The 27,830-nt window shown below is 36.5% G+C and overlaps 1 protein-coding gene across 2 annotated transcripts in view; it reads right to left on the reverse strand.

Moving 5' to 3' along the window:
- LOC114271881 (cytochrome P450 71B10) overlaps positions 1-25,978 on the reverse strand; it is a 266,140-nt gene extending 240,162 nt beyond the window's left edge. Inside the window, exons 1-2 of one of the 2 annotated variants that reach the window (XM_028213551.2) lie at positions 24,907-25,978; positions 22,274-23,136 (exon numbers count right to left, since the gene is read on the reverse strand). In XM_028213551.2, the coding sequence (XP_028069352.2) occupies positions 22,510-23,136; positions 24,907-25,812 (1,533 nt within the window). In that variant the 5' untranslated portion in view covers positions 25,813-25,978 and the 3' untranslated portion in view covers positions 22,274-22,509. Of the gene's footprint in view, positions 1-22,273; positions 23,137-24,906 lie in introns of those variants that run through there. The other variant, XM_082905664.1, reaches the window with a different exon arrangement.
- Positions 25,979-27,830: the final 1,852 nt, after the last annotated feature.

A 27,830-nucleotide genomic window follows, 5' to 3' on the forward strand; every position in this document is an offset into this window, starting at 1 on the left:
ATTGGACTGGTCCTTACATCATCAAAACTATCTGGTCGGGTGGAGCTGTGATTCTTATGGATCTGGATGGCCTAGAATTTTTCCAACCAATCAACTTGGACAAGTTAAAAAAATATTACCCTTGAGAGGCTCGCTAGGCCGAAAAGCCAGAAGGGCAACCTAGGCAAAAGTTAGAGCACAAAAAATTAGAAAAAGAAAAACTGAGCTCCCAAGGTTGAAAACTCAAAAAGGGCGGCCTTGGCAAAAGGTAGAGCTCAAAAAAAGAGTATTAATACTCGAGTGAACCCGAACCGAACTACGTAAGTCCTGATTCCCATCTTCAGGATACATAGAAAACTTCATCCTGAAGTTCGGCCGTAAACACCTCCAAATCAACAGCGTCCATGTGTTTGATCAAGGCATCCTTGTCTGTTTGTTATTCGAAAGTCCGGTTGTGATCCTTACTCTGAGAGCAGAGCTGGTTACAGTGCTGATCAGTGCCATTCAGATAAGGGAAAATTTTTCCTTTTTGGATTTGGGGTTGTACATCTCGAGGATAGATTCTATGTGTGTCAAGTTGTGATCCTTATCGAAAATGGTTTTAAAAAGTTTTAGTAACGTTAATTTTGTTCAAATTAATCTTTTTACAACTTAGACCATTTTTGGACCAAAAGGAAAATTTCTAGTGCGCACAACTTCAATTTCATTGATTTCAATACAAAGTTCTCCATCTCTCGATATAAATTAAAGTTTCTTTTATTACATTCAAAAAGAAAACTTGAAAAGTAAGATCAAAGAAATAAACTTGGGGCATATATGATTTAAGTGTTCCTGCGTCCCCTGCTTGTGCTTGTGGAAGCTTCTGATATTAAAGTGGGCCTGGTTTGTGCCTCATCTTCGAGCCAAGTTAGGCACTCACAAGAAAGTGCGTAGTTGAAACTAAGGACAGGAGCCAGAAGCTCTCTTATCCTCCACGTAGTGGAATATCGAGCCAATTGTGAACCTTGGATTGGGAATGAAGCCGGGTACTCTGCCCCCTCTTCTGGGCAAGTCTGGTCGTGTCCAAACTGACACCTAAACCGGAATGGAAAGTAAAATACACAGTGTGTCAAGCCAATCAACTAAATGCCAGGTTGCCAAGTCATGCTGTAGCTTATCTTAGGCAGATCAAACCAGGGGTAACGCCAAGCAATGTCAACAGCAGACCTGTTGCATATCCAATGGCACCACCACCCCTCATTCGGGAAATTCACTAGCCGTTGGCGAAAGAAATAGCCCCGTGCGGAATATGCGGGTCAAAAATCCACTACCTTCAACCTGTCCATGAGCCATATCTGGGGAGGGATGAAAGAAAAGAGAGATTAAAGAATAGAGAGGTGTGTGTTGAGGAAAAAAGTGAGAAAAGGGCTTTGAGAGAAAATCAGAGCATGAGTGCCGAGTGATGTGAGAAACACATATGAGAAGAGTGGGAAACATTACCTGAAAAAGTAGTGGACTTCCCACAAATTTGGTTGTCTCCCACCAATGAAAGGCGTCCAAACCCATCAAAGTCTCGGCCAGTACCAAGTCCATGCAGCTCTTGTCCTCTTTCAAACCTTGGGCTGCTTCGATCAATCGAATACTAGACCCGCCAAAACTAGGGGCAAGGAGAAAATGCGCCAACATGCACAAACAAAGGGTGTGTTATCGAAAACCCCGCCAGAAAAAATCGCCTCAGTCACCGGCGTCAGAAAATCGATGAATCAAGCTGGGGATGTCTAGCTCCCCATTGTGAACCAAGGATCGAGCCTCATGCAAAGTGAGCCCACATATCTTTCCCAAAGCTTGGATGTGACCAAAATGGAGTTAAGGCAGAATTTCCTCATCGCGACGGAATTCCATTGGCACCTGAAATTCTTCTATTGTCGGGCATATCTCTTGTCCCCCGAAGCTAAAGACGTGCGTGATCGGGTTCCAACATCTAGCTGGGGCATGAAGGAAGGGAAAACAAAGTGGAAAACGACTCAGTGGGAATAGTGCATTTATGTCGAAACCCCAAAAATTCACCTTTTCCGAGCCATCCAAAGATGCAATCCAATCGGAGAGTTTTTCAGCAAAGAATGGCTCCATTTGTGAAGAATTTACGAAGCTTAGCCTTTTGTGGAAGATAAGGAAATGAATGGAAGCCACGTGTCAATAATTTGGAGGTCCTGTACATTGATGGCCGGCAAGGCACCATTGATGGCCGGCAAGAGGTATAGATGGTCAGTAGGCCATTCCTCATAGCTGGCATGTGGCCGGCATTCACCTCTTATGGCCGACATCCTCCCACTCTAGCCTGCTGTCCCTTTTATACTGGAAAGTGTAGGTAGCGTGAGCCTTGTTCTATTCTTTGTGTGTTTTGGAGTCATGTTTTGAGTCTTTTTAGGCCTTAGCATGTTTATTGAGGTCTGTTTGTTTTTGTTTTGTTTATTGAGTTGTATTTGTCTTGTTTTGTTCATCGAGTTGTATTCAAGTTGTTTTGTTGTCTATCGAGTTGTCTTGTGTTGATTATTGAAATTGTTTTTGTTTCTATTATCAAGTTGTATGTTAAGTTTAGAATTTCAGTTGTTGGTCGATTCGTTACCTGATTCAGATTGTTGTGGTAATGCAATTATTCGGTTTTTGTTATCAAATTCAATCTTATTTTTCATGCAATGCGGTGCTCATGATGCAAAATACAACACTTTTTTAACAAGCAAAAAAAATTGGTTTTCATTCCGATCATGGTTGTTTTTACAAAAGGTGCAGTACAAGTTTTTAAAGAAAATAAAACCTATCTGAAGCTGTACAATGTGCTAACACTATAAACCAAAAGAAACTAAGCAAAAATACAAAAATCAGCGTCATTCATCTCAGGATCTAGAGACCCTCTTCATCCTCTTCCTCGGAGGAGAGGACTCTGTAGCATTATCTCCATCGACACCACTGTCTGAATCTGGATCGGAGTCTGAACCGGAGCTGTCTCCACTCTCTACCTCGGAGCCCTCCTCAGCATCAGCATCCCCATTCTTAGAACCCGAGCCAACGTCATTGTCTCTACTCTCGGATGACTCAGCATGCTAACTCGCCGCCTCCTCAGCCTCGCTAGTCTCAGCGTCGTCATCGTCTAGAATAGGCTCTGAAAGGCCACTCTTAGCTCGGGTGCCCCTAGCTCGGCCTTGGCCGCGTGCTGGAGTCTGCCTCTCTCTCCTTGCCGCCGGAGGAGGCACTGCTAGTCCTGGTGCTACTCCTGTTTGCGCACCCGGTATGGATGGGACCTAAAAAGCAGTTGTCATATATCAGCCATAGTATGTGTATCAGATGCAAGTATGGGGCAGAATGAGTATATGCAGAAGTCAGGTACAGAGTACGAATGTAGTATGAAAGTGCAGTATTTCAGATGTAGTGTGGGGAAGTTCTCATGTCAGTTTCAATATGTCAGTGGAAATTTGACGACTGAAATGCAAGAAAACTGAAGAAATTACCTGAATGCCATGGAAGCCAAGCAGTGCCTCCCTCCTCAATATCATGCCCTCAAATGAGGCTAGTAGCTCAAGCAGATCCTCGGTATATTCTGGAGGTGCCTATAAATGCATTGGGAATGATCAATGCCCAAAATGAACAAATATCAGAAAGAGATGGGAAAACTAAAAATGTGGTACATACCGGAGGTACATCCTGAGCTCTGGTGTATTTATGCCCAGCTACTGCAGGCTTAATCGGGATCTGATAGGCCTCCCCAGTATACCGCCAACATATGAGTGCAGTAGGCAGCTCTGGCCACTTGGTCCCCTGCCTCGCCTGGGAAGCCCCTCGACCATGGGCTCTGTTCGCCCGGGTAGCTCTACGTCTCGCTCTCGCGGCAGGAGCTCTCACTCTCTCACCCCTGGGAACACCGGCCAGAGGTGGCATCAAGTGTGTCTGGATAAAGGCCGTGTAGTGTCCCTCTACACGGAAATACTCTACCTTCAAGCCTACCATGAATTGGATCACCTCGTCGGCAGATAGCTTGTCTATCGCTCTCATGGATACTGGCGGTGCCATCGGTATAAACGGAGCAAGCAGGCCCATGGTCTGGCACACGAAGCGCTCACCTAGGAACCAGGCTCGGCAAATCGGGCCCTCAAGTAGAATATGATAGCGGGAAATGCCCCAAGCCACATGGTACTGGGCTCGAAGCTCTGTCGGTATCGTGGCCCAAGGCTGCCATATGATCTGAAATGGAAAGTGAACAGGTTATTAGTCGCTGTCAGTTGCTAATGTATGAGTCAAAAGAGTTGTAAAGCAAAAATGACTGTGTTTTGAGTTACCTCATGCGCCGCTACCGTGTCGAAGTACTGGCGAAAAAACATGAGGGGCTCAACAGTCCTAAGGTGAAGCTGGCCGTCGCATACTCTAAAAAAGGGGACCATCAATGGAACCTCATCTATAGGCTCTGGGGCAAGAGTCGGGAAGTATGCGTACACTCATAGTTGTAGGGAGAATGCATAGGTATGTAATCAACATAGTATACATAGATGCAGAAAGTGCAAAACAGAAAGCACACAGTATACACAGATGCAGAAAGTGTAAAGCAGAAAGCACATAGTATGAACATATATAGAAAGAGCAAAACAGAAAGCACATATGTTAAATGGATGTAAAGCAAGAAATGCTGAACAGAAAATGTAAAACGTAAAGAATGAACTAAGAAGTGTACCTCCCAGGCTCTCCAGTAGCCTCCAACCAAGTTCCCTCGCAGATGGGAGAAAGAACTCATATATCCGTATAATGTGGTGAGGCCAATTCTGCCCCAATCATAAAACTGAACTCGAGGAAGAGTCACCAAGGCACTCAACAAATATAGGCCCACAGTGTTCCACTTGTTTAAAAATAAGGTGGTACCGAATATGAACATGAGGAAGCCCCTGGCATACTGCTCTATCTTCTTTATCGTCCCGGGCTCGGTCCCCCTGAACTGTTCCTCGAACCAGGTGTATCGCACCATGCCTCCCAAGTATATCGGTGGATGTGTCCCAAACAGCTCGAGCCAAGCTGCCTCTCACCCCTCCATATTTGGGTCAAGAGGGATCGGATCACCCCCTACGCCTAAGTTGGTTATCATGGCAAAGTCGGAAGGAGTCATCGTCATCTCCCCTGTGGTGGAAAAATGGAAAGAGTTGGTGGTGTCCCACCACCTCTCCACCAGTGCTCCTAAGAGAGAACGGCTCATGGTAACCCAAGTCAAGCTGGAGCAGAAGAGGCCGAAGTCTGCCTCGTCAACAATGTCACAAACTCTAACTGGGAGCTCGCCATACCAATCTCGAGCAATCATCGCATCATATCCCCTAAAGGTGCGAGACTCACCCTGTGGCAGTGATGAGATATAGTCAGATCAAGGCAGTGCATGAGATGCAATCAGATCAAGGCAGTATATGAGACACAGTCAGATGAAAGCAATGCAAGAAATGCAAACAATCAAGGGCAGAAATGCATAGAAACAGAGTTTGTACCTCAATGGCAATGGCCGATAAATGAGACTCTAGCTCCCTCAATAGGAGGTCCTCTAGCAGTCATCAGCGAAATCAGTAAAACATCTAATGCCTCCAATAGTGGGTAATATGTGTGTCTGAAGATGATACCTCGCTGGATCAAAAGGCCGTATACTCAATGGTAACGGCTCTGGCTCTGGCTCGGCCTCGATGTCTGTCTTGAAGTCTACTGGGGGAAGCTCGGGAGGAGCCCTATCATGGGAAAAATCATTTGCCATTGGAAAAAAGGTGCGAGATGGGTGAAAAGTGAAGAAAAATGGTAAACTTAGAAAAAGTCAACCCTAAGAGAGAGAAAATGAAGGAAAAAGTCAAAGCTGGGAAAAGTGCACAGAACTCAAGAGAAACTCAAGGGGAATTAGCCTAGAATGGTGAAAATGAGGAAAGAATCGTCAAAATCAAATTCCAATTGGTTTAAAGCGAAGAGAACTAGGAGGATTTAGCGAATAAAGTTTGTGTGGGGCATTGGAAAAAGGCGTAAAAGGCTCAGATCTAGAGAAGGAAAGCACCTAGAGAGAAAGAGAGAGCATTTTCGGTCAAGAGGGTGTGAGGAAATGAGCCCTAGTGGCTTATATTTAAAGGCCCAAGCTGAAAATCCCATTTTACCCTCGGTCTGCCATCAATGGTCGGCAAGGCACCATCAATGGCCGACAAGGCACACCAGTGGCCGGCAGGTGGCCGGCGGCCTTCCAAGGGTTTTTCCCGTGTCCCTAGTTCTGTTTTGTGTCCTTGGATTCTAAAAAGTGAAGGGACTGTTCATTGTTTGGTTCAAAATGCCTCTATGGATGCTTAGAACTACATTTTCAGTGCACAATGTTCGTCACTCATTAACATAAGCAAGGTGTGTATCCTTTTTAACAGATTGCAACTTTTTCGAGAGGTAAATCGAAAGTTGTTCTTGAATCGGTTTTGACGAATATCCTTTTGATATTGCATAGAATATGTGTTTCTTTGTTGTTGCATGGAACGTGCATTCCACTTATACTATCGCATAGAACATGCTCTTACTTTAGCTGCATAGAATGTGCTTCCGCTCTTGCATTATGTATAGAACATGTTTATTGCTTTCGCTCTTGAATCATGCATGGAATATATGCATTTGCCTCTGAATCTTGCATAGAATATGCTCACGTTGCCAATCATGCATAGAATATGCTCTCAAATTGTTTGGTTCACATAGAACATGCCATTATATCTCAGTTGTTATCATGCATAGAATATGCGTTTCCTATTCGTTACACATGCTTAGAATATACGCTTTTCCATTATTGCATAGAATATGTACTTCTCTATTGTTGCATAGAATATGCTTTCATTCTTATTTCATGCATGAAAAATGCACTGTTGTTACATAGCACGTTTTTGTACACAGGTATGATATTGTATGTACGGTTCATTCAGCGGAGCCAGCATAGACAAATGATATTGTATGTACAGTCCATTCAAAGGAGTTCCAGGTTAAATCATTCGTATCCTTCGAATCATATCCTTTTACTCTCATTTCTCTTACGTGTAACGGGTTAGCATAACCCCCTTCGGTTAAAAACATTTGAGTGTGTCTTGATGTTCATACCATCCTTCAGTTACCCGCCCTTCGGTTAAAAACATTTGAGTGTGTCTTGGTGTTCATACCAGCCTTCGGTTACCCGTCCTTCGGTTAAAAATATTTGAGTGCATCCTAATGTTCATACTATCCTTCGGTTACCCGTCATTCGGTTAAAAACATTTGAGTGCGTCCTGATGTTCATACCACCCTTCGGTTACCCGTCCTTTGGTTAAAAACATTTGAGTACGTCCTGATGTTCATACCACCCTTCGGTTACCCGCCCTTCGGTTAAAAACATTTGAGTGCGTCCTGATATTTATACCATCCTTCGGTTACCCGTCCTTCGGTTAAAAACATTTGAGTGTGTTCTGATGTTCATACCATCCTTTGGTTACCCGTCCTTCTGTTAAAAACATTTGAGTGCGTCCTGATGTTCATACCATCCTTCGGTTACCGTTCTTTAGTTAAAAACATTTGAGTGTGTCTTGATGTTCATACCATTCTTTGGTTACCTGTCCTTCGGTTAAAAACATTCGAGTGCGTCCTGATGTTCGTACCATCCTTTGGTTATCGTCCTTCAGTTAAAAACATTTGAGTGCGTCCTGATGTTCATACCATCTTCAGTTACCGCCCTTCGGTTAAAAATATTTGAGTGCGTCCTGATGTTCATACCATCCTTCGGTTACCGTCCTTCGGTTAAAAACATTCGGGTGCATCTTGGTGTTCACACCATCCTCGTTTTCTTCCACGTGTAATGTGTTAGGACCTTGTTTGACATCTCGAGTACGCCCGATGATTTTGTTGCTCTTCGTCTTTCTTGTGCGTCGCGTAGTTAAGCTTGCATAATTTTTTTACATCCATTCTGTATGAAATGTGGTTTGGCTCATAATTCCCACGCGTGGCATGTTTGTTTACTTCTTTTCAGGATTGAGATTGTTGTGTCCTATTTCGGTCTATTTAAATGTGGCATTTTCATTGCATTTCATTCGTATTTAAATGTTTTATTGCGGGCACAACCATTTGTTTTTTGTCTTGATTATTGTCCAAATCTTACGACCTCGTCAAAATGGGTCGTCTCTGGGCTTTGACATTCACTCATGTCATTTCATGACTCCGAGTTCTGTCAAAGGGGGGCAACTGTAGGCACCCCATTTTTGACGGCCCTTTAAGACTTGGATGTTCTTACAGGCACATCCGTTGATGAGTTTGATTTCTCGCCCAGCGCTCAAAGTCATCGGTGGAATGCCACCGCTTTGAGCATTTCAAACCCTGCATCTATTTTGTCTCATCTTTGGACCATGACTAGGTCTTTTCAGCATGAAGTTTCAGATGGCCTACCGACCATCCTTGGAGGCTACTAGCTACCACTTCTCCTTTGCTGGCCATTGATGTGCCCTGCCGGCCATCAATAAAGCCTTGCCAGCCATCACCGATGGCTGGCCGACCACCAGTGTTTCCTACAGATATTTTGTGATATTTTGTGCTAGTTGTTTGCATAGATGCATGCATCTTCCAACACGTGTATGGCTGGATGTTTGTGAGGAAATCTCTCTAATGTGTGGGGGTTAGAAAAATATGAGACATAAAAATTTTCTCTCTCTAGATTTCTCTCTCTCTTGTAAATTTGTGTGTGTTTGCTTAGTTTCTTTACACTTTAGCTTACATTTCCTAAACCAAATCCTCTCATCTTTGAGCTGAGGTTACTTGGGGCCTTCTTGGAGCTCTTGAAGATGGTTTTGGCTTGAACTTGTGCCTAAAAGTGTTCTTTGCTTCAAAGAGGTAGAATACTAGTCTTGTTAGCTTGCTTTTAATACTTGTTTTTCCATCTTCTTTCAACTGTTTTGAGGCTGGTGTTGAACTGTAAAAGCTCTATTTTTATGGTTTAAAAGTGTTGGTTTGAGGCCATTTTTGGTTAAAGGGTAGCTTACCCTTCTTGTTTCTTTGCTTGGAAAGGTTTTTGTGCCTTTATTCATCACTTTCAAACCAACTTTTTTAAGCCTTTTAACCACTGAATTTCAGAGATTTTTCAATGATAAAAAAACTCATTTTGAAGTCCAATATTGGAGGGGTTAGCCTCCCCTGCTTATGTCTTGTTTGCATGCCTAGTTAACTCCATGTATTAGCTTATTGTTTTAGCTTTTTGTGGCTTAAGTCCAGCATGCTTTAGACTATATTTAAGGTTTTTTTGCCTATGTTTTTGGTTATTTGTTTCATTTGACCCTTGCATGGCATAGTTTTAGTGTTAATTCCTTCACTAGCTTAGTGTTTTAAGGCTTTAACAATCATTGGTTTGAGTTGGTTGCATGTTTTAGTGCTTTTAGTACTCATTTTCAGCACCTAATCATATCTGCAACCTTCCCCTTTTCTTGGTTTTATTTTTGTTTTGAAAGTGGTTTAAACCATTTGCTTGTTTAAAGCATAAAATTGAGATGTTAGTGCTTAATGGTTTAATCCCTTTGAGGGTTCATTACCAATGGCATGAGGTCTCTTTCATGCCTAAAACAACCTTTGGTTTGAGCTTTCTTTCCATTAGAGGACACTCACCAATGGACAATTGATTAAGGAATGATTTGGTAATTAAAATGAGTAAACAAAATTGACAAGTAAAAGTGACAAGATAAGCACTTCTTTGTGTTACATTGCATGTGTTCAAATTGGACGTTAGTTTGAGCACAAGGAAAATGGGACATTTCATATTCAAAAGTGATAAAATGTGCCACTTTTCTAGGTCTCCATTGCCCTTGATCATGCATGATAGGGTGGTGGTCTTGTTGGTCATAATTATGCATTTATCAAAATTGTACAACTTGGATCTTCGGCCATCATGTAATGAACTTGCTTGATTGGTGGTTTTGGATCCAAATGTGTTACTCCTTTGAGATTTTGAGATGATAAGGAGGGATACAATACAAACAAATCCTTGGAAAAACCCCCCTTTTGCTCTGTTTGTGCTATGTTGCAGCATGGTGATCCAATGCATCAGTGGCCGGCAATGCACCACTAGTGGCCGACAATGCATCATTTCTGGCCGGCAGTACACCTTTTTGGCTGGTAGATGGCCGGCAGCTTCCCTCCATGGTTGGTAGGCCACTGATGTAAACCTTAACAAAGATTTGGTAAGGTGGAGCAAAAAGGTTCTAGAAATGTTCAACTCTGCAAACAAAGGCTTCTGAGAGCAAAATGGTGGTCTTTTCGGGGCAAAAACTGAGCATGTGAATCCTCCACTTCCCGAGACGGAGCAGTGTTAGCATAGTTTAATGTCTTACATGCTTACTTTGTGTGCATTTGTTTTGTAAATTAATTAATTAGTTTACTAGTTAATTAAAGTGTTGTAATAATTAGTAATGAGCATAGTTAGTTATTCATTTGATTTGTATTAATAAGTCTAATTAGCTTAATTAGATTAGCTTAGCTCCTAATCATTCGGACCCTCCTTCGCGAGGGCGTAATGTTATAATAAGTATGCGTGCGTGTGTGTATGTTTTCCAACCCCACATCTTTCTTCCTTTTATTTAATCGCTTTTGATGGTTAGATTAGGGACATCATATTTCAATTAGCATATCTCATGTTTGCATCCATTCATCTTATCTTGCATGCACCGAAGCTCGACGCATCATTCAAACTGCATTGTCATTACACTTACTTCTTTGAATACATGTTTAATCGCATGTTGTTCAAATCAAATCATATGCCATATTAGTAGCCGAGCCTATTAAATGCATATTGCATGTGTTGCATTAGACACTTTGTATAGTTAGGAAGCATGCATTTTTTTTTCTAACTTATCTTCTTAGCTCGGAGTACTAGGTGAGTTTTTATGCTTTAGCATACTCGCATGAATGTGAATGTTTCCATAATTAGCATGCTTGCCATGAGGCTATGTGCTTAAATGCTAAACTGCTTGAATGCTTGTAGATGAAGGCTTGTTGTTTGAATTGGAACGATTCAACAAATGTGCGTTTTAAGCCCACTTTGTTGAGTGGCAAATCAGTTTGAAGCCTACTATGTTTGGTGGCAAATCCGCATCTTTTAAGCCCACTTGAGGGTGGCAAATTCAAACCATTTTCGCAAACAAACATGAGTTGGATCGTTCCAAATTGAGCAAACTAATCTATACTTGCTTGTACACGTCACATAGTAAAGCTAGTTTAATAATCGGAATAAGAACACATAATGTTTATAAAAAATCATATCATGATTAGTAGAGGCCAATCTTTGATCAGGCAAGCGAAGCTGCTCAATTCATGACCTTTCCCACTCATACCTAAGTTCTCGAGCCGAGGCAACTTTGGTGATGATAGACACGTGGCCTTTGGCACGAGTCAGGGTTTCCTAAATTTCTCCAAAAATAAAATATTTAGGTGACGACTCTGTATCTGACAAAGCAGTCCAATTTTGGCATATTTGATCCTAAAATCAATTTTCCAAAAGATTTGCCGGATTTAGACTTTTTGGTGATTATCAATTTCACATTGCACTTGTGAGATTAAATTCAGAACCGTGGGAGTCCGAACTGTGAGGGCTTCTTTCGAACCTTTCGAAAGAGGGGTGCGGAAAAGTCGGTCCACACCAAGATGTTCAGGTTTGAAGAACTGGAGTTTTGGGTGTGAAAAACTAAGGTTTTGGTCCAAAACTGAGCACAAAACGGACATGGTTTCAGGGCTCAAAAGCAGGGCACTCCACCGAGGACTTCGAGCACTTGAAACGAACACATGCAATCACAATCATCATGTGCACAAACGATGATGTCCAAGTCTTGAGGACGGTCAAAAATAGGGTGTCTGACCGTCTTACCATGCGACTTACCATGCGGTAAGGAACACGTCACCTCTTTGAACCCACCCCAAAAGATGTGTGGGCCCCACTTAAATGTGGGCTCAAAGTTGGCCCAAAATAAGCCTATAGAAACCCATAATTTCCAACAATTCCCTACATGAATGGAATTGACGGAGAGAAAATGCAACAACGTGATCTTATTACAGAGTGTACAAAAATCAGAAATATTCTACAAAGGATAGGTAGCTTTTGACTTTGAACCTTCTTTTGTGAGACACTATCAGATTTACTAGCTAACCAGTGAACATGATGCCTTGAAATGTTCAGCCATTTGTGTAAACCAAGACAACAGAACTCACACAGTGTATTACCAAACACAGCTTAATTTTCACTATTGTGTTCATTTTGGCCCTAAATAACCTGGTCTTTCTTGAGTGCTTTAAAGAATTGTAGCCCTTCACAAATCTCATAGAACCAGTCCAATTCACATGCATATAAGTGATTATTATGAAGAGTATTCTGCCATACTCGACTAGATATTCCTAGATATAGAAATCATTAAAAGTATTACTTAACCTAAACCGCTGCAGACATCACAATTTCATCATAGAAATGGGTAGGAGTTTGACTCCCTAGTGATCCTTATGAGTCATAGACAACTCGGTTGTCCCTTTAAACCTAAATCTTGACTCCTCCAGTCAACTAGGTTGGTTGTCATTGCGGTAACTCTTATTTAATATGCTTAAGTCCCATTCCCCTCGATGAATTCTCAACTAACTCTCTTGCTAACCCTTTGGTTAGTGGATCTACTACGTTGTCTTTAGACTTTACATATTCAATGAAAATAACTCCATTAGAGAGTAGTTGTCTCATGGTGTTATGTCAACGATGAATGTGTCATGACTTACCGTTATACATATGACTATGTGCTCTACCTATTGCTGATTAACTATCACAATGTATGCATATAGTAGGCACTGGTTTTGGCTACATTGGAATATATTCAAGGAAGTGACGAAACCATTCTGCTTCTTCCCTAGCTTTATCTAAAGCTATAAATTCTGATTCCATAGTAGACTTAGCAATGCAAATTGGTTTGGAAGATTTCCAAGATATAGCCGCACCACTACGAGTAAAGACATACCCACTGGTGGATTGTGAGTCTCTAGTATCCGATATCTAGTTTGCATCACAGTATCCTTAAAGTACGGCTAGATATCTAGTATAATTTAACCCAATTTTACGAGTAAATCTGAGATATCTTAGAACCCTTATAATAGCATTCCAGTGTTCTACTCCTAGATTACTCATATATCTACTTAATTTACTTACTGCATAAGCTATATCTGGGCGAGTGCAGTACATCAAGTACATTAAGCTTCCAATAATTTGGACGTACTCTAATTGAGAAATATTTTCTTGTACATTCTTAGAAAGAAACAAATTAACATCCACAGGTGTTCTATCAAGATAATCATCATCTTTGCTAAATTTGTTAAGTATTTTCTCAATGTAATGTGATTGTGACAAAGCATATCCTTCTGATGTTTTGGTAATTTCCATACCAAGAATTACATCAACAATCTCCATGTCTTTCATGTGAAAATGTTTGTTCAATATTTTCTTGGTAGTTTTAATCATGTCATTATCACTACCTATGATGAGCATATCATCTACATAAAGACATACTATAATATAACCTTTATTTATGTTTTTAATATAAACACATTTGTCACATTCATTAATTTATATCCATTTGACCTCATTGCTTTGTCAAATTTCTCATACCATTGTTTTGGCGTTTGTTTTAAACCATATAACGATTTAACCAATTTACACACTTTATTTTCTTTTCCTGGAATAGAAAATCTTTCTGGTTGTTCCATGTAAATTTTTTCATTTAACTCACTATTTAAGGAAGCGGTTTTCACATCCATTTGATGAAATTCTAGATTATACAAAGTTGCAATGGAAATTAGCATTCTAATGGATGTTATTTTGGTAACTAGTGAATATGTGTCAAAGTAACCAAGATCCTATTTTTGTCTATATCCTTTGACCACAAGTCTTGCATTGTATTTGTCAATTGATCTATCTGCTTTCATTTTCCTCTTGAAAATCCATTTGTATCCAAGAGGTTTACAACCTGGTAGCAAATCCACCAATTTTCATGTGTGATTTTGCAAGATGGATTCAACTTTGCTATTGATAGCTTCTTTTTATAAAGGAGTCTTAAGACTGGACATAGCTTCTTTAAAAGTTAAAGACACATTTTCTAACAAAAAGTTTAGAAAATCTGGACCAAAAGATTTTGATTCATATTCACTATCTCTATCATTTCTTAGTTTTTTAATTTTCTTACCAAGTTGATTTTTAACTTGATTCTTATATTGAATGAAAGTTTCCAAAGCTTCATCCTTAGTTCAAATTAAATAAACATAACTATATCTAGTATAGTCATCTATGAAAGATAAAATATTTTTCCCCACCTCTAGTTTAAATTGATTTAAAATCACAAATGTCACTATGAATTAATTCAAGTGGTTCTGTATTTCTTTCAATTGAATGAAAAGGAGTTTTGGTTAATTTTGCCTCAACACAAATTTCACATTTATGAGGTGAGTAAGGAGCGGTGATTTGAAGAATTAATCCATGTTCTTTACAAAACTCACCAAAAGGTGATTCATATTCGTCACCTCTATCATTTCTTAGTTTTTTAATTTTCTTACCAAGTTGATTTTCAACTTGATTCTTATATTGAATGAAAGTTTCCAAAGTTTCATCATTGGTTCAAATTAAATAAACATAACTATATCTAGTACAGTCATTTATGAAAGTGATAAAATATTTTTTTCCACTTCTAGTTGAATTGATTTAAAATCACAAATGTCACTATGAATTAATTCAATTGGTTCCATACTTCTTTCAATTGAATGAAAAAGAGTTTTGGTTAATTTTACCTCAACACAAATTTTACATTTATGATTTGGATCAATTTTAAATTTAGGCAAACACTCCATATTAATTAATCTACATAAAGATCCATAATTAACATGCACTAATCTACCATGCCATAAATTAGCAGACTCAAACAAGTAAGAAGAAGATATATTTTTATTAATCATAAGAGAAACAATTGTCATTGCATTCATTTTCAAAAGGCCATCATTCATATAACCTTTTCCTACATACATTCCGTTTTTGGTAAGTACAAATTTGTCACTTTCAAAAACTAGTTTAAATCCATTCTTACTCAACAGAGATTCGGAAACAAGATTCTTGCGAATGTCCGGTACATACAACACATTGTTGAGAGTGAGTTCCTTTCCATATGTCATCTACAGAATTACCTTTCCTTGTCCTTCAACTTTAAAAGTTGAGGAGTTGCCTATGAATAGTTGTTCGCCGTTGTCCATCACAAAATAAGATGTGAACATCTTTTTGTTGGCACAGATGTGGCGAGTAGCACTAGTGTCCACCCACCATTCTTTAGGATTTCTGACAAAGTTTGTCTCGGAAACAACTGCAGAAAGATTTATGTCATTTACACTATTGAAAATTTTGTCCACTTCGGTTATATTGGCTTGAGCAGACTTCTTGCTTGATCTTCCTCTGCCTTTGAGCTTACTATGGCTATCTTTGGCCCAATATCCCTCTTTGTCTGTAACGCCCCAAAAATTGGGCATGATATATCTATTTATGCAACAAAACCCACCTGATAGACAACCACAGATATATAGCAAACTAATCCATACACCCAGTTCCATTAAATCCCAAATGCCAAATACATGTTGTTCACATCTCAAAGTCCCAGTTCTAATCCCAAACATGCATTTTACAACAAGTATGAAATGGAAGCCAAACAGATAAAAAGTGCCCTACAGGCTTACAAATCTATCTAAGAACATTCTTGGTTACACAAAATAGAGCCTCACTCATTACATCTTAAGCCCTTGGCTTCACAAATAAAAAACATACACACATAAGGCATAATTAAGAAGCTCTTGCTTCCCAAAACTCCAACCACACTATTGCCTTTGAGGAAACATCTCACCTGTACCTAAAAATGGTATTCTCATATAGGGTGAGCCAACAACCCAGTAGAAATAATTTAACACAATTTATGAGGTTTAGCAAAGGTATAAATACCACGTACATCAACAATACCGATCCCAAAACATCCACAAGACTTGCATATCCATATGCCACTAAGACCAACCTTATTCCATTTTCCTTTAATTTCATTTCCAGTTCATAGATGCTACTCAATTCATGAGTTAAATTCGTTATCTTTCAAGAATCAAAATGAGACTGCAACTCAATGATTTTTCCAATTATGCAAAACTCACATAAACACTTCAAACCTGCCATTTTACGGCTATTTCGTCCGAAGGAATCGGCACCCATGTATATATAAAATTTCGGGTCTTTCACCCAGGACACTCCAGCCAACTTGTTTTAAATGGAGTCCATCCCCTTTCTCCTCCCAAACAAATATACATATGCAATGTATTTATAAACATAATCATATATGAAGTACATCCCCTTTCTCCTTCCAATAAACATACATATACAATGTATCTATAACATGGTCATATTCAATGACATCAACAATGGATTAGCATTAAATCGCCTAATTTTCATGTAATTTCTACAACAATCATAGCTATCCTCTACCGATAACCCAATGCAATTATTTCTAAAGAGATGTTCAATATCAATATGAATAGTTTATTCAAAACTTCCATAGGTGAGATAATACATATCCAATATCACCATATATAATTACAACCTTCTAATTTCACGTTTTCAATGTTAATTCCAATTATTTATGCAAAATAATAATTTAATCAAAATCAAGGCAGAATCCCCCTTTCACCAAATATCAACCCAAACACCAAAATCAACTATTTTGGCACAACATGATCTTATATTCAAGCCTTATACTCGTTTACCTCATATTCATCAAAACCCCTCTTTTCATTTCACACCCAAATCCTAGATTTGTCCAAACCACAACCAAATCTCATCATCTATACACAATAGCAAATAACTAAGTTAAAAACCATATTAGAGTGTAGAAAATCCCTACCTCTAGTTTTGAAGAGAATCTGAGACCCCAAAATCTACGGTGTCAAAACTCGATCTCCACCATACACAATGAAGCCCTCGAGGTGATAACCAACTTTGGTGAAGAACTTAGGCCTAAATCCCAATGGATTTGGAGAAATCAAAGAGAGAAGATGACTTCTAGAGAGAGAAGCTCTAGACCTGGAAATTTGGAGAGTTTTAGAGAGAGAGGGGGCTGCAAAAAGTGATTTGAAACCCTAATTTACGGACTGATATAACAAGGTCACTCGAGCGTGAAATACACTTTCACGTAAGCAATTTCAAATGCATTTTGCATTTTTGCTTTCGGCGAGCTGACCGAGCAGCTCGACCCCCAAAGTTGACCGGGTCAAAATCGGGATTACTACATTGTCACAGATATAACACTTATCATTGAACTTGTACTTCTTAGTTTCCCCTCTTTTAGAGCCTTGTAAGGAACTTTCTCCAAAATACTTCCGTTTCTTTGCTTTTAGTGCATGTTCCACCACATTTGCCTTAAACTCCATTGGATGCTTACCAACCCGCTTCTCAAAATTTTGGTTGTCCTCCTTAATCCTCAAACGCACAATCAATTCCTTCAAAGTCATTTCTTTGCACTTGTATTTGAGGTAGTTCTTGAGCTCCTTCTAGTCTTATGGTAATTTTCAATTAAGGCAGCAACTTGGAAGGATTCACTGAGAGACATGCCTTTTGCATGAATGTCATGCAGAATAAGTTGGAGATATTGAACTTAACTGATCACAGTTTTTGAATTAGTCAGCATAATATCTAAAAATTTGCCAATTACAAATTTCTTTGAGCCAGCATTTTCTGTTTTATACTTTTTCTCCAAGGACTCTCAAAGTTCCTTTGATGTCTTGATAGGACTATAGATGTTGTACAATGTGTTATCAAGTCCGTTCAAGATGTAGTTCTGGCAAAGAAAATCAGCATGTTTCCAGGCATTAACCACAGCAACCACTTGTCGGTTGAATTCATCTTCTTTTAGAGTAGGAGCATTCTTACGGAGAAAACGTGCCAGGTTGAGAGTAGTAAGATAGAACAATATTTTTTTGATGCCATCTTTTAAAATCAATTCCTAGGAACTCTTTGGTTTCTCACCGTGATTGACTGGCACAGTCACAACATGAAAAGGAGTTGAAGCAATTGCAGTCTCCATACCAGTACTAGTTTGAACATTAGTTTGATTAGTTTCAATAGCCATGAATTTTAAATTTTAAAACAAAATTAGAATTAGAATTTTATACTATATAGAAAATTAAACCATAAACACATAATTTAATTCTATAAAAATAAAAGAAATAAGAATTGTAACTTTTATTTCCAATTAATTTGAGATTAAATTTTTTTATTTAAACAAATTAATTCCACATAGAGAAATTTCAAGTAACACTTCAAAAATTAAAATACTGAAAACATTATTTAATTAATGGAAACTCAGAAATTATTTCTAAAAACCAAAATTAATTTCTGACCAACTTCACAAATTAATATTCTGAAATTATTAATGATAACAGTATATTACTACTACTTGTCAAATAAAATAAACAGTATATTATTACATATGTCAAACTGTATATTACTACTATTTGTATTTTCCAACCATAATATTACTTTGTATAAGCACAGAAAATAAATTCCGTAAAAAAAATAAAGGAAGAAAAAAAAAATCTGTATAAACAGAATAATTTGAATTTTGTCTTAAGATTGTTGGAACAATCTTCTATGTATAATAAATAACTTGAAACGAACCAAATGAACAAAATAAATTACTTACATCATTTATTTACCAAAACAACTTAAGAACAAGAATAATCAAGTCGAATATGTGACACACTGTCCTTAAGACAGATTCGCGCCGCCTAGGTGCTTACGGAATAATGGCGTCTATCTCTCAGGATACAATGATCTTTCACAGATTGTATTAACACTAAAAATAATCTGTTTCGGCGAACCAGAACCTATGTTCTATAATCTCATAAATTTGTCTAAAATTAATATGAATAATGTATATATATATATATATGTGTGTGCAAGAGAACATAACGGAAGACAACAAGAGAATTTCAAATATGTTTAAATCGTTGGAAGAGGGTTTGAATTTATAGGCAAAGTGGTGCCTTTTTGGAAGACCTGAATAGGTCTAACATAGAACCAAACAGGTGCAAATTGAACTGAACAAGTGCAGAATTCAAATCTGTTTGAAAACAGTTTGATTTGTTGGAAAATGGAAACGAATTTTGACCCGGATAAGGCATTATTTGGACAGAAAATTTGAATTCAAATTTGGCGCAAAATTTGAATTAATTCCATTTAGAAATTCAAATAATTTTCCCGTAAGAATTCGAAAAATTCAAATGAATTTTGTCCAAAAAATTAATGTTAGGACCGACCCACAACTCGGACGACGGCGGCGCGCACGTGTGGTGGTTTAAGCCAAAACCCACTTTGTCCATAACTCCTCCATTCCACAAAACTTGGGGTGCCCCTTGAGACCAAACCCAAGTATGTCCACCTAGAGCTTATATACTCACATAACCTCTTTTAAAGTTTCAATGTAGGACAACCAATTTAAGGAAACTTGCATTTCACTCTTCAACTTCTCATTCCACAAACACGAAAATGACGTCAACTTCTCATTCACTCATAAACGGTTTTGATGAACTGTCTGCATCGTGTGACTTTTCATGCAGTAAGAAACACGTCACCTCTTGGAGTCACCCCAAAAGACGTGTGGGCCTCACTCAAATGCGGGCTCAAAGTTGGCCTAAAATAAGTCTATAAAAACCCATAATTTCCAACATATATTATCTAAACTTAGGTGTTTTAAAGAAACAATGTGGAATAAGTTTAATACTCTCCTATATATGCAACATGATAGCATGTTGATGTGACATAAAGAAGAGAGAATATAGTCAAACATATATTTGACCTATTAGAGACCACTAAAGACTTGACTCTGATATCTTATTAAAGTATCCAATACAAAACTAATTGAAAATGTGTAAGGGCCTTTAGAATTTAATAATTAAACCTGCGAAGAGAGATGATGTGGGACAATTCAAAACACTTCCGGCATAAGATGCCCAGTAGCTTATGGATGTGATACGAAGAAGATATAATAGAATTGGGCAAAGACTCAGCCCACTAGAGTGCTCCCAAAACTCGACTTACCATGCTAAGGCATTTTAACTCAAACCAACTGGCTATGAATGGAGTATCCTTTGGAGTATATTATCCTAATTTATGTGGCTTAAAAAAAAACCTATGTGGGAGAAGTTTAACACACTAAGAGCACGTTTGGTACGATAGAATGGACTAGAATAGAATGTCCATTCTAGCTTTGCATTTCCTTTCTCTTATTTGGTACGCCTTATTTATGTGAGAATACCAAATAAGAGAAAAGGAATAAGAGAATGCTCATTCCTTCCTCCAGTCTAAGGAATGACCATTCGATTTCATCATGGAATTATCATAAAATTTTATTAGTTTTTTTTTTTATGGATTAAAAAAATATTATTATTTAACTACTACTACCATTTCGTTCTCCTGCTACCCTATCGCCACCGCTACCCTATTGCCACCACAACCACCACTACCACTACCACGACGGTCGCCACCATAACACCACACCATCATCGTACTACCGATGTCGCCACCACTATTACCACTACAACCGTTGGCCGCCGCAACTACCACCACCACCACCACCATCACAACCACTACAACCGTCGGCCGCCTCAACTACCGCCACCACCACCACCATCGCAACCACAACACCACCTTGCCGCCACCACTAAGGCCACAACAATCTACTACCTTCATTCTACTATCATTGCCATCACCGCTATCATTGCCGCTGCCACCACCGCCACCACTACTACGACTCACACCATCACTTTCACAACTATTGATATTATCATGATTTATATAAAATTTTAATTTATTTGTTACTAGCTTGTTAAAAATAATAATAATAATAACTTATTCCATTCTATGAGTTTCATAGGTAAACCAAACATGAGAATGAAAATTATCACCATATTCCTATGCCATTCTATGTTGACAACCAAACAATGGAATGGGAATGAACATTCCATTCCATTCAACATTGTATTTTGTTCTTACTCTCATTCCATTCCTGTTTCATTTCATTCTATTGTACCAAACATGTTCTAATGTAACTATAATTTTAACCATATTCAATGTTGTTTAAGTTTTTTGTAACTAAAACAATTGTTTCTTATTAATTTTGTTTAACACTTTTGAAAGAGTTTCACAAATGACAAAGTCTATAAAATTTGAGAAATTTTTATATGCTAAGAGGGTACAACGTAGGAAACTATGTTACTTTAACTCACAACATAAATGGGTGCTATTGTTTCTAAAATTTGTTGCGGTTTTTTGTAGGTTAATGTTCATTACTTTTAGATAGGCTAATGTTAGAAAATTTTGAAATCTCTAAAATTACGTCACGTCATCTATTAATATATTAATTATTATATCAATTGATACATATAATATTAGTAATGATAGGGATCATAAAAAAAATATTATGAAGATGATCATAAAAAAAATTTTACATTTGAATTATACATATAATAAAATATTACACACTAATCAAAGGATAAAAAAATTTCATGACGTAATTTATAATATATTTTTCATAATTTCTAATATTATTTATAATATTATAATTCATATTCGATCAGTTATTCTTCTTAAATGGGCTACTTTTTGCAATAAATGAGGGAATAGTTTTGAACTTGAATGTTATACGAAAAATTAAATTTTTTATCATTATTAGAAGTATTGAACAAGTCAAATGTATATAGAACATTACTTGGTAATATCAAAATGATTCTATTAATATTGTATTACTCTTTTATCTCGCAAAAGTGCACCAAAAACAGACAAATTACATTTGTTATTCTTTTAGTTTGGTCCTTATGTGAATATGGTCTTTAGTCCAATTTAACTTTAATTTTATTTTATTTGTTATATGAATATGGTCCTTATATGAAAACAGACAAATTACATTTGCTATTCTTTTAATTTAACTTCAATTTTATTTTTAAATTTTTTAAATTGTGCTAATTTAATCCAATTTATTCTCTATTGAAATCAAAAATTAAATAGTTCATTCACTCTCTTCATAGTGATAGAGGCGTCTAATTTAAAATAATCTATTCCATTTTAAATAAATTATTTTGCTCTTAATGTTTATTTTTTAACGGGTATTGTTAACTGTAAATTAACACATATATGATAAATTAAATGTCAAATTTGATACAAATGAAATTGTAAAATCCAACTAACACAAAAGATAAATTACAAAAATCACCAGTATAATTTATTATTAAAAAAAAAGATTTATTTAATAGTTACTAACCACTAGACTTACATTGCATGACACCCCTTTTGTTTTTTTTTTTTTTTTTCTTCATGCACAACGACTTATTCATAGTTTTTAACATACAATTAGGGAAAGGCAAGAGTTCAACCATCTTATTTCATTTAGATACTTTATTTTTATTTTTAACATGAGTAGACAACAATGCCCTCCTCTAACTTTCAAATCCTTCCCAATCATATTTGATAGGGACAAGATGAAGAGACAACTTCTTATGCACAGTCAAGCCAGCCTCCTCTTCCAAGCTGATATCTTTCCTTTCCATCCCATAAGGCATTTCCCAGTCAAAACAGTGCAAAAGATTTGCCAGAGTAAATTCCACAGCTATGGCACCCATTGTCAAACCGGGGCAAATCCTCCGACCCGCTCCAAATGGCAACAACTCGAAATTATTACCCCTGAAATCAATTTCACTCTTCTCAAACCTCTCTGGGTAGAACTCTTCTGGGTTGTTCCAAATTTCTGGGTCTCTTCCAATTGCCCAGGCATTGACTAGGATTCTTGTTTTGGGGTAAACGTCGTAGCCTCCGATCTTGCAATGTTGCATCGACTCGCGGGGAATTAGAAATGTGGCTGGTGGGTGTAGCCTGAAAGTCTCTTTCACCACCATTTTTAAGTAATTGAGCTTGTCAAGTTGGGTTTCATCGACTTTTGGTTTTCTTCCAATGCAACTCCTTATTTCTGCTTGAACTTTTTTCATTACTCTTGGGTTCTTGGCTAGCTCGGTCATTGCCCATACAATTGTAAGAGAACTGGTGTCTACTCCACCGATAAATATGTTCTGAAATTCAAAATATAATTCATCTAAATTAAGAAAATTTGTGATTGCGAACGTATGACAAATCCAATCGTAGCTTTTGGTGTCTGTAATTATTTCCACATGAGTTTGGCATCAACTTGAAAAGAGTGTTACCTTTCATTTGTTTGGTTTTCAGAATTTAAAACACTGTATTTTAAAAGGGTAAAAATATTTTTTTTAAATTAAAAATATTTATAGTATTTGTTGTATTCAAATTTAATTTAAATAATAAAGAAAAGAATAATACTTGGGACCCCCTTTTGGAGGTCACCCCTCATTCCCTTTGTCACGTGGCGGGTGGTGATTGGAGGAGCATGAAAAAAAAGAAAAAGAAAAAGAAAAAGTAACCAATGAAAGAGAGAGGGGGTCAAAGGGGGTGGGAGAAAAAGGGGGAATGAATCATTGTTGTAAAGAAAAAACAATAAAGACCAAAATAACTACTAAAAACCCAATTCCAAACAATAGGAAAATATCAACCCATCGTAATAAGAAATTTTCAACCCATCTTCAGGCCCAATAGGAGAATTTCAACACATCGCAAGGCCCGATGGAAAAATTTCACGGTTCGGGTTTTTAGAAAGGAAACCTGTCCGGCTCGTCAGCTATATAAGAAACTACGATACCATTTGTCGCCAAAAATAAAAATAAAAATTTAACTTCACCAATTCTGCCACGTGGCAATATAGGTGAAGACCCCGTTTAGTCACTTTCAAATTGGTTTTAATGGCTCTCTATATCCACTCCTTCAACGATGTGGGAAAACATAATTTAATTTGCAAAATAATATTAGAGATTTACAATTTAGATTTTTAAATTTATTCACAATGATATGATAAGAAAGGTAAATTTTACATAATTGAATATATGATAAATCAAAAATTAATATATATCATTATGAATCAAATTACAATTTTTTTTTTTTTTTTAAATTGTAAACATTTTGCTAATTTACACAACACTCAATAGTTATTATACGGGTCCATGTAGGGTGCATGCTACTCACACACTATTTATTTTGTTCTGAACAAAAGCATATTGCTAAGCGAATAATTTTTTAAATCATTTGTTAACAATTCACAAGTTGTTTATTTCAATCTAACAAAAATTCACATAGAAAATATCAAAACAATTCAAACACATGTTTTATTAAGTTTTAGAGGGGTTGCAGCTAATTTTAAATAATTAACGACTATATCATCGAATTTTCCATATATATTGTTTGATACTTTTAATTCAATCGACTCGTTAAATATTATGTTAAATAAATATGTAAGACATTTTATATTATTTAATATATAAATAATAAGTATTCTATTGTTTAAATAAATAATAAATTAATCGAGTTAATTCCAACAAGTGGTGTTTGTTAAATGAGCTTAAAATTCTAACTCGGATTCCCTTGTATACATAACAAATCAAGCCCGAACTGAATTCTGACCAAATTGAGCTTACAAGCAACTGATTTTAGCTCAATATTATGCCCAGTATTAACTCGTAAAATGAAGGTAGATTTGGGTAAGTTTGGGCTCATCTGAATATTTTTATCTTTAGTATGTTTTTAAATTTTTTTTAATTTTCAGGTTTGGTTAGTGTAAAATATGATTTAAAAGAGTACTAAAAATTGAAGAAAAAAAAAATTGCAGAAGTCAAAAAAAGTTATTTTCTTTTTTTAAAAAAATAAAAATATGTATCTTAGTAGAACTTGAAAGTGTAAAACCACTATAAAAGAAAAAGTGAATTGGAGATAATTACCATGAGAATTGCCTTTATATGATTTTTGGTAAGATGAAAAGAAGCAGTTTCATTCTTGGACAACCCCAACAAGATGTCAGTAATATCTTCATGCTCAGACTTTGTCCTGTTAGGATCAAGATGCTCTTCAATCACCCTCTCGAAGAACACATCAAACTCACGAAAGCATTTCTCAAGCCTCCAATGGAGTCCTGTAAATACATCAACAAACCAACCTACATACGGAAAGAAATCCGCCCCCCAAAAGCTACTCAACATGGCCATAGCCTCATCAATACTCTCTTGAAACTTACCACTCTCAAATTGCTTCCCCTCATAGCTCTTCCCAAACGCAACCTTACAAATAATTGAGTTCGTGAGAGAGAATACCAACTCGCTCAAATTGACTCGATTACTAGGAGAGATTTGAGTGATGTGTCTGATCATCTTACCCAGCTCTTCTTCTCTAACGTGTCGAAATGAATGAACCCTTCTCACTGTGAAAAGCTCGATCACGCAGAGCTTTCGCATTTCTCTCCAGTAATCGCTGTAAGGCCCAAAAGCCAAGTCTAGGAGATTGTAAGACAGTCTTTTGGGGCCGTGAGAGAAGGGTCTACTGCAACATTCGAGATCATGAGTTTTTAGGACCTGTTTGGCTGTTTCGGGGGACGAAACGACAAGGCATGGGACTTGGCCAAGTCTCAAGAGCATGACAGGGCCGTGTTTCTTTGAGAGTTGGGTAAGTGAGTGATGAGGGAGCTTGCCGAGTTGGTGGAGGTTGCCGATGATGGGAAGGGTTGGTGGGGTTGGAGGAAGGTTGGTTGGGTTTTTGGACTTTTTGGTGAAAAAGAGGAAGGAGATGGAAGAAAGGAGGAGGATGATGAGAGCAGGAAGCCATGGGAGGGAGTTGGGAGAGAAGAAATCCATTGCTGTTTGGAAGCATTGATATGAAGCACCAAGTCTTAAATAGCCATGGAAGAACTACGAAAGATCCTCTAGAGTGAAATTTTCCTAAAGTTTCCTAGAGTGTTACATTGTGTGGTTGAGATTTACTGGCAAGTTACATCAGAAAAATTGATGTGACTTACCAGTAAATCTCAACCACACAATGTAACATTCTAGGAAACTTTAAGAAAAAATCACTTTAGAGGATCCTTGCTCTGGAATAACTCACTTCTAGATGTTGGGTTCCACTTGTCATTATAGTGCGAACACACCTGTTAACCAATATTTGTTGTCACATTTTTGTTCATACGTATTTGTGACATTATCTCTTTAGTAGTTATGGTAGGGATCTCAAATAAATTATCAAAATTTTTATTAAATTTTTAGGACTCACATACATGTGATTTGTATGGGTCTCACTCATGTAAGAAATTTAGTAAAAAATTTAGTAATTTATTTAGAATTCATAACATTTTCCTTATAACTAATAATAAATCGCAAAATTGGTTTTTTATAATTATCTAATAAATTTGAGTCATTATGCTTTTTTTTTTTAAATTTTCACTATATGATTTGTTTGGAACATGACATAAACAATATTATATGATATTCTGAAACTATTAAATAATTATCATATTTGAATGATAAGTTTTGAATAAATAACAAAAGAAAACGATTTTATCAAGAATATCATTATTAGTAATGGAATTGTTAATAGGTAAACTTGGTTTAATGGAATTGTTAATACGTTAACAGGTAAACTTGTTTAATGGAATTGTTATTACAATGTTTGTGATCTGTTAAAAAATTAACTATCACTTTAAAATTTTCACTCGCAGAAAAAATAAATTTTATAGTAATTTTTCAAACACATTAATTTCTTAAAATTCTAAAAAAAAAAAATCAAAAAATTACCAAAAAAATAAACCCCAAACCCACCCTCAAGATTGTTCAAGGATATAGTTGAAATATGTAGAAGCTATTTGTAAAAAAGATACAAGGTGTATTTGATAAATAGTTCCAGGACATTATATAAATTTTAAACTCAAAAATATTAGAAATCTTAAAAATTTTATTAAATTTTTTATCAAATATCTCACATTAGTATAGGACCCATATGGTGTGATTCACACACCTATGTGAGACATTTAATAGAAAATTTGATAAAATTTTTAAAATTTCTAACATTACTCTACTAATAATACGTAATAAATAATAATGATATAGATTTAATAGTTATTGCGATTTACATAGTTCAAAATTTTTGCATAACTAAGCTCACATGATGTGCTGGAAATATCTAATAATTTTACATTAATTAGAGGTATAAACATGTTCGACCACTGTAAATTAAATGGCTTACATAATTAGACACCTAAACTACCTTTGTCGTCAAGCTAGTTTTACTAATAAAGCATCTTCCATACGGCACGTTAAGCACCACTTTGTGAGTTTTTGTTAACGAGAAGTTTGAAATATTGGCTATGTTTGGGAATGGAAGTTCGTAATTAAGAGATTAAAAAGTTTTAATAAATTGTTTTATATATATTTTGTATTTTTTTATAAAAAAAAATAAAATAATTAATTTTCAAATGGAGATATTTATTCATAATATATGAAAGAACGTACAATCAATTTAAATATAATTAACCAATGGACTTAGTGCACTCGTTAACCAAATATTTTTATAAATATTGTAAATATAAATGTGAATCCTTATATTGTTGATTTAAATTTGTTTTGAGAATTGAAAGTTTTAAAATTGAAAATAATGAGTAGTAATTTTTCATTTCAACGTAAAACAAATATATTTTAATTAAACAATTAAGAAAAATAAAAATAATATATAAACTCAATTTTTAAATTAAATGATGTATAATATACATAATTGAGTGATAATTAGACAATATACAAGAAAGAGAAAAAATTGACTTAAATATTCTAATATATTATAATATTATTGAATTTAAAAAATAAATATAATTTTTGAGTTAAAATTA

The sequence above is a fragment of the Camellia sinensis genome, chromosome 14, assembly GCF_055761805.1.
Source record: "Camellia sinensis isolate YWXY chromosome 14, ASM5576180v1, whole genome shotgun sequence".
NCBI lineage: Eukaryota > Viridiplantae > Streptophyta > Magnoliopsida > Ericales > Theaceae > Camellia > Camellia sinensis.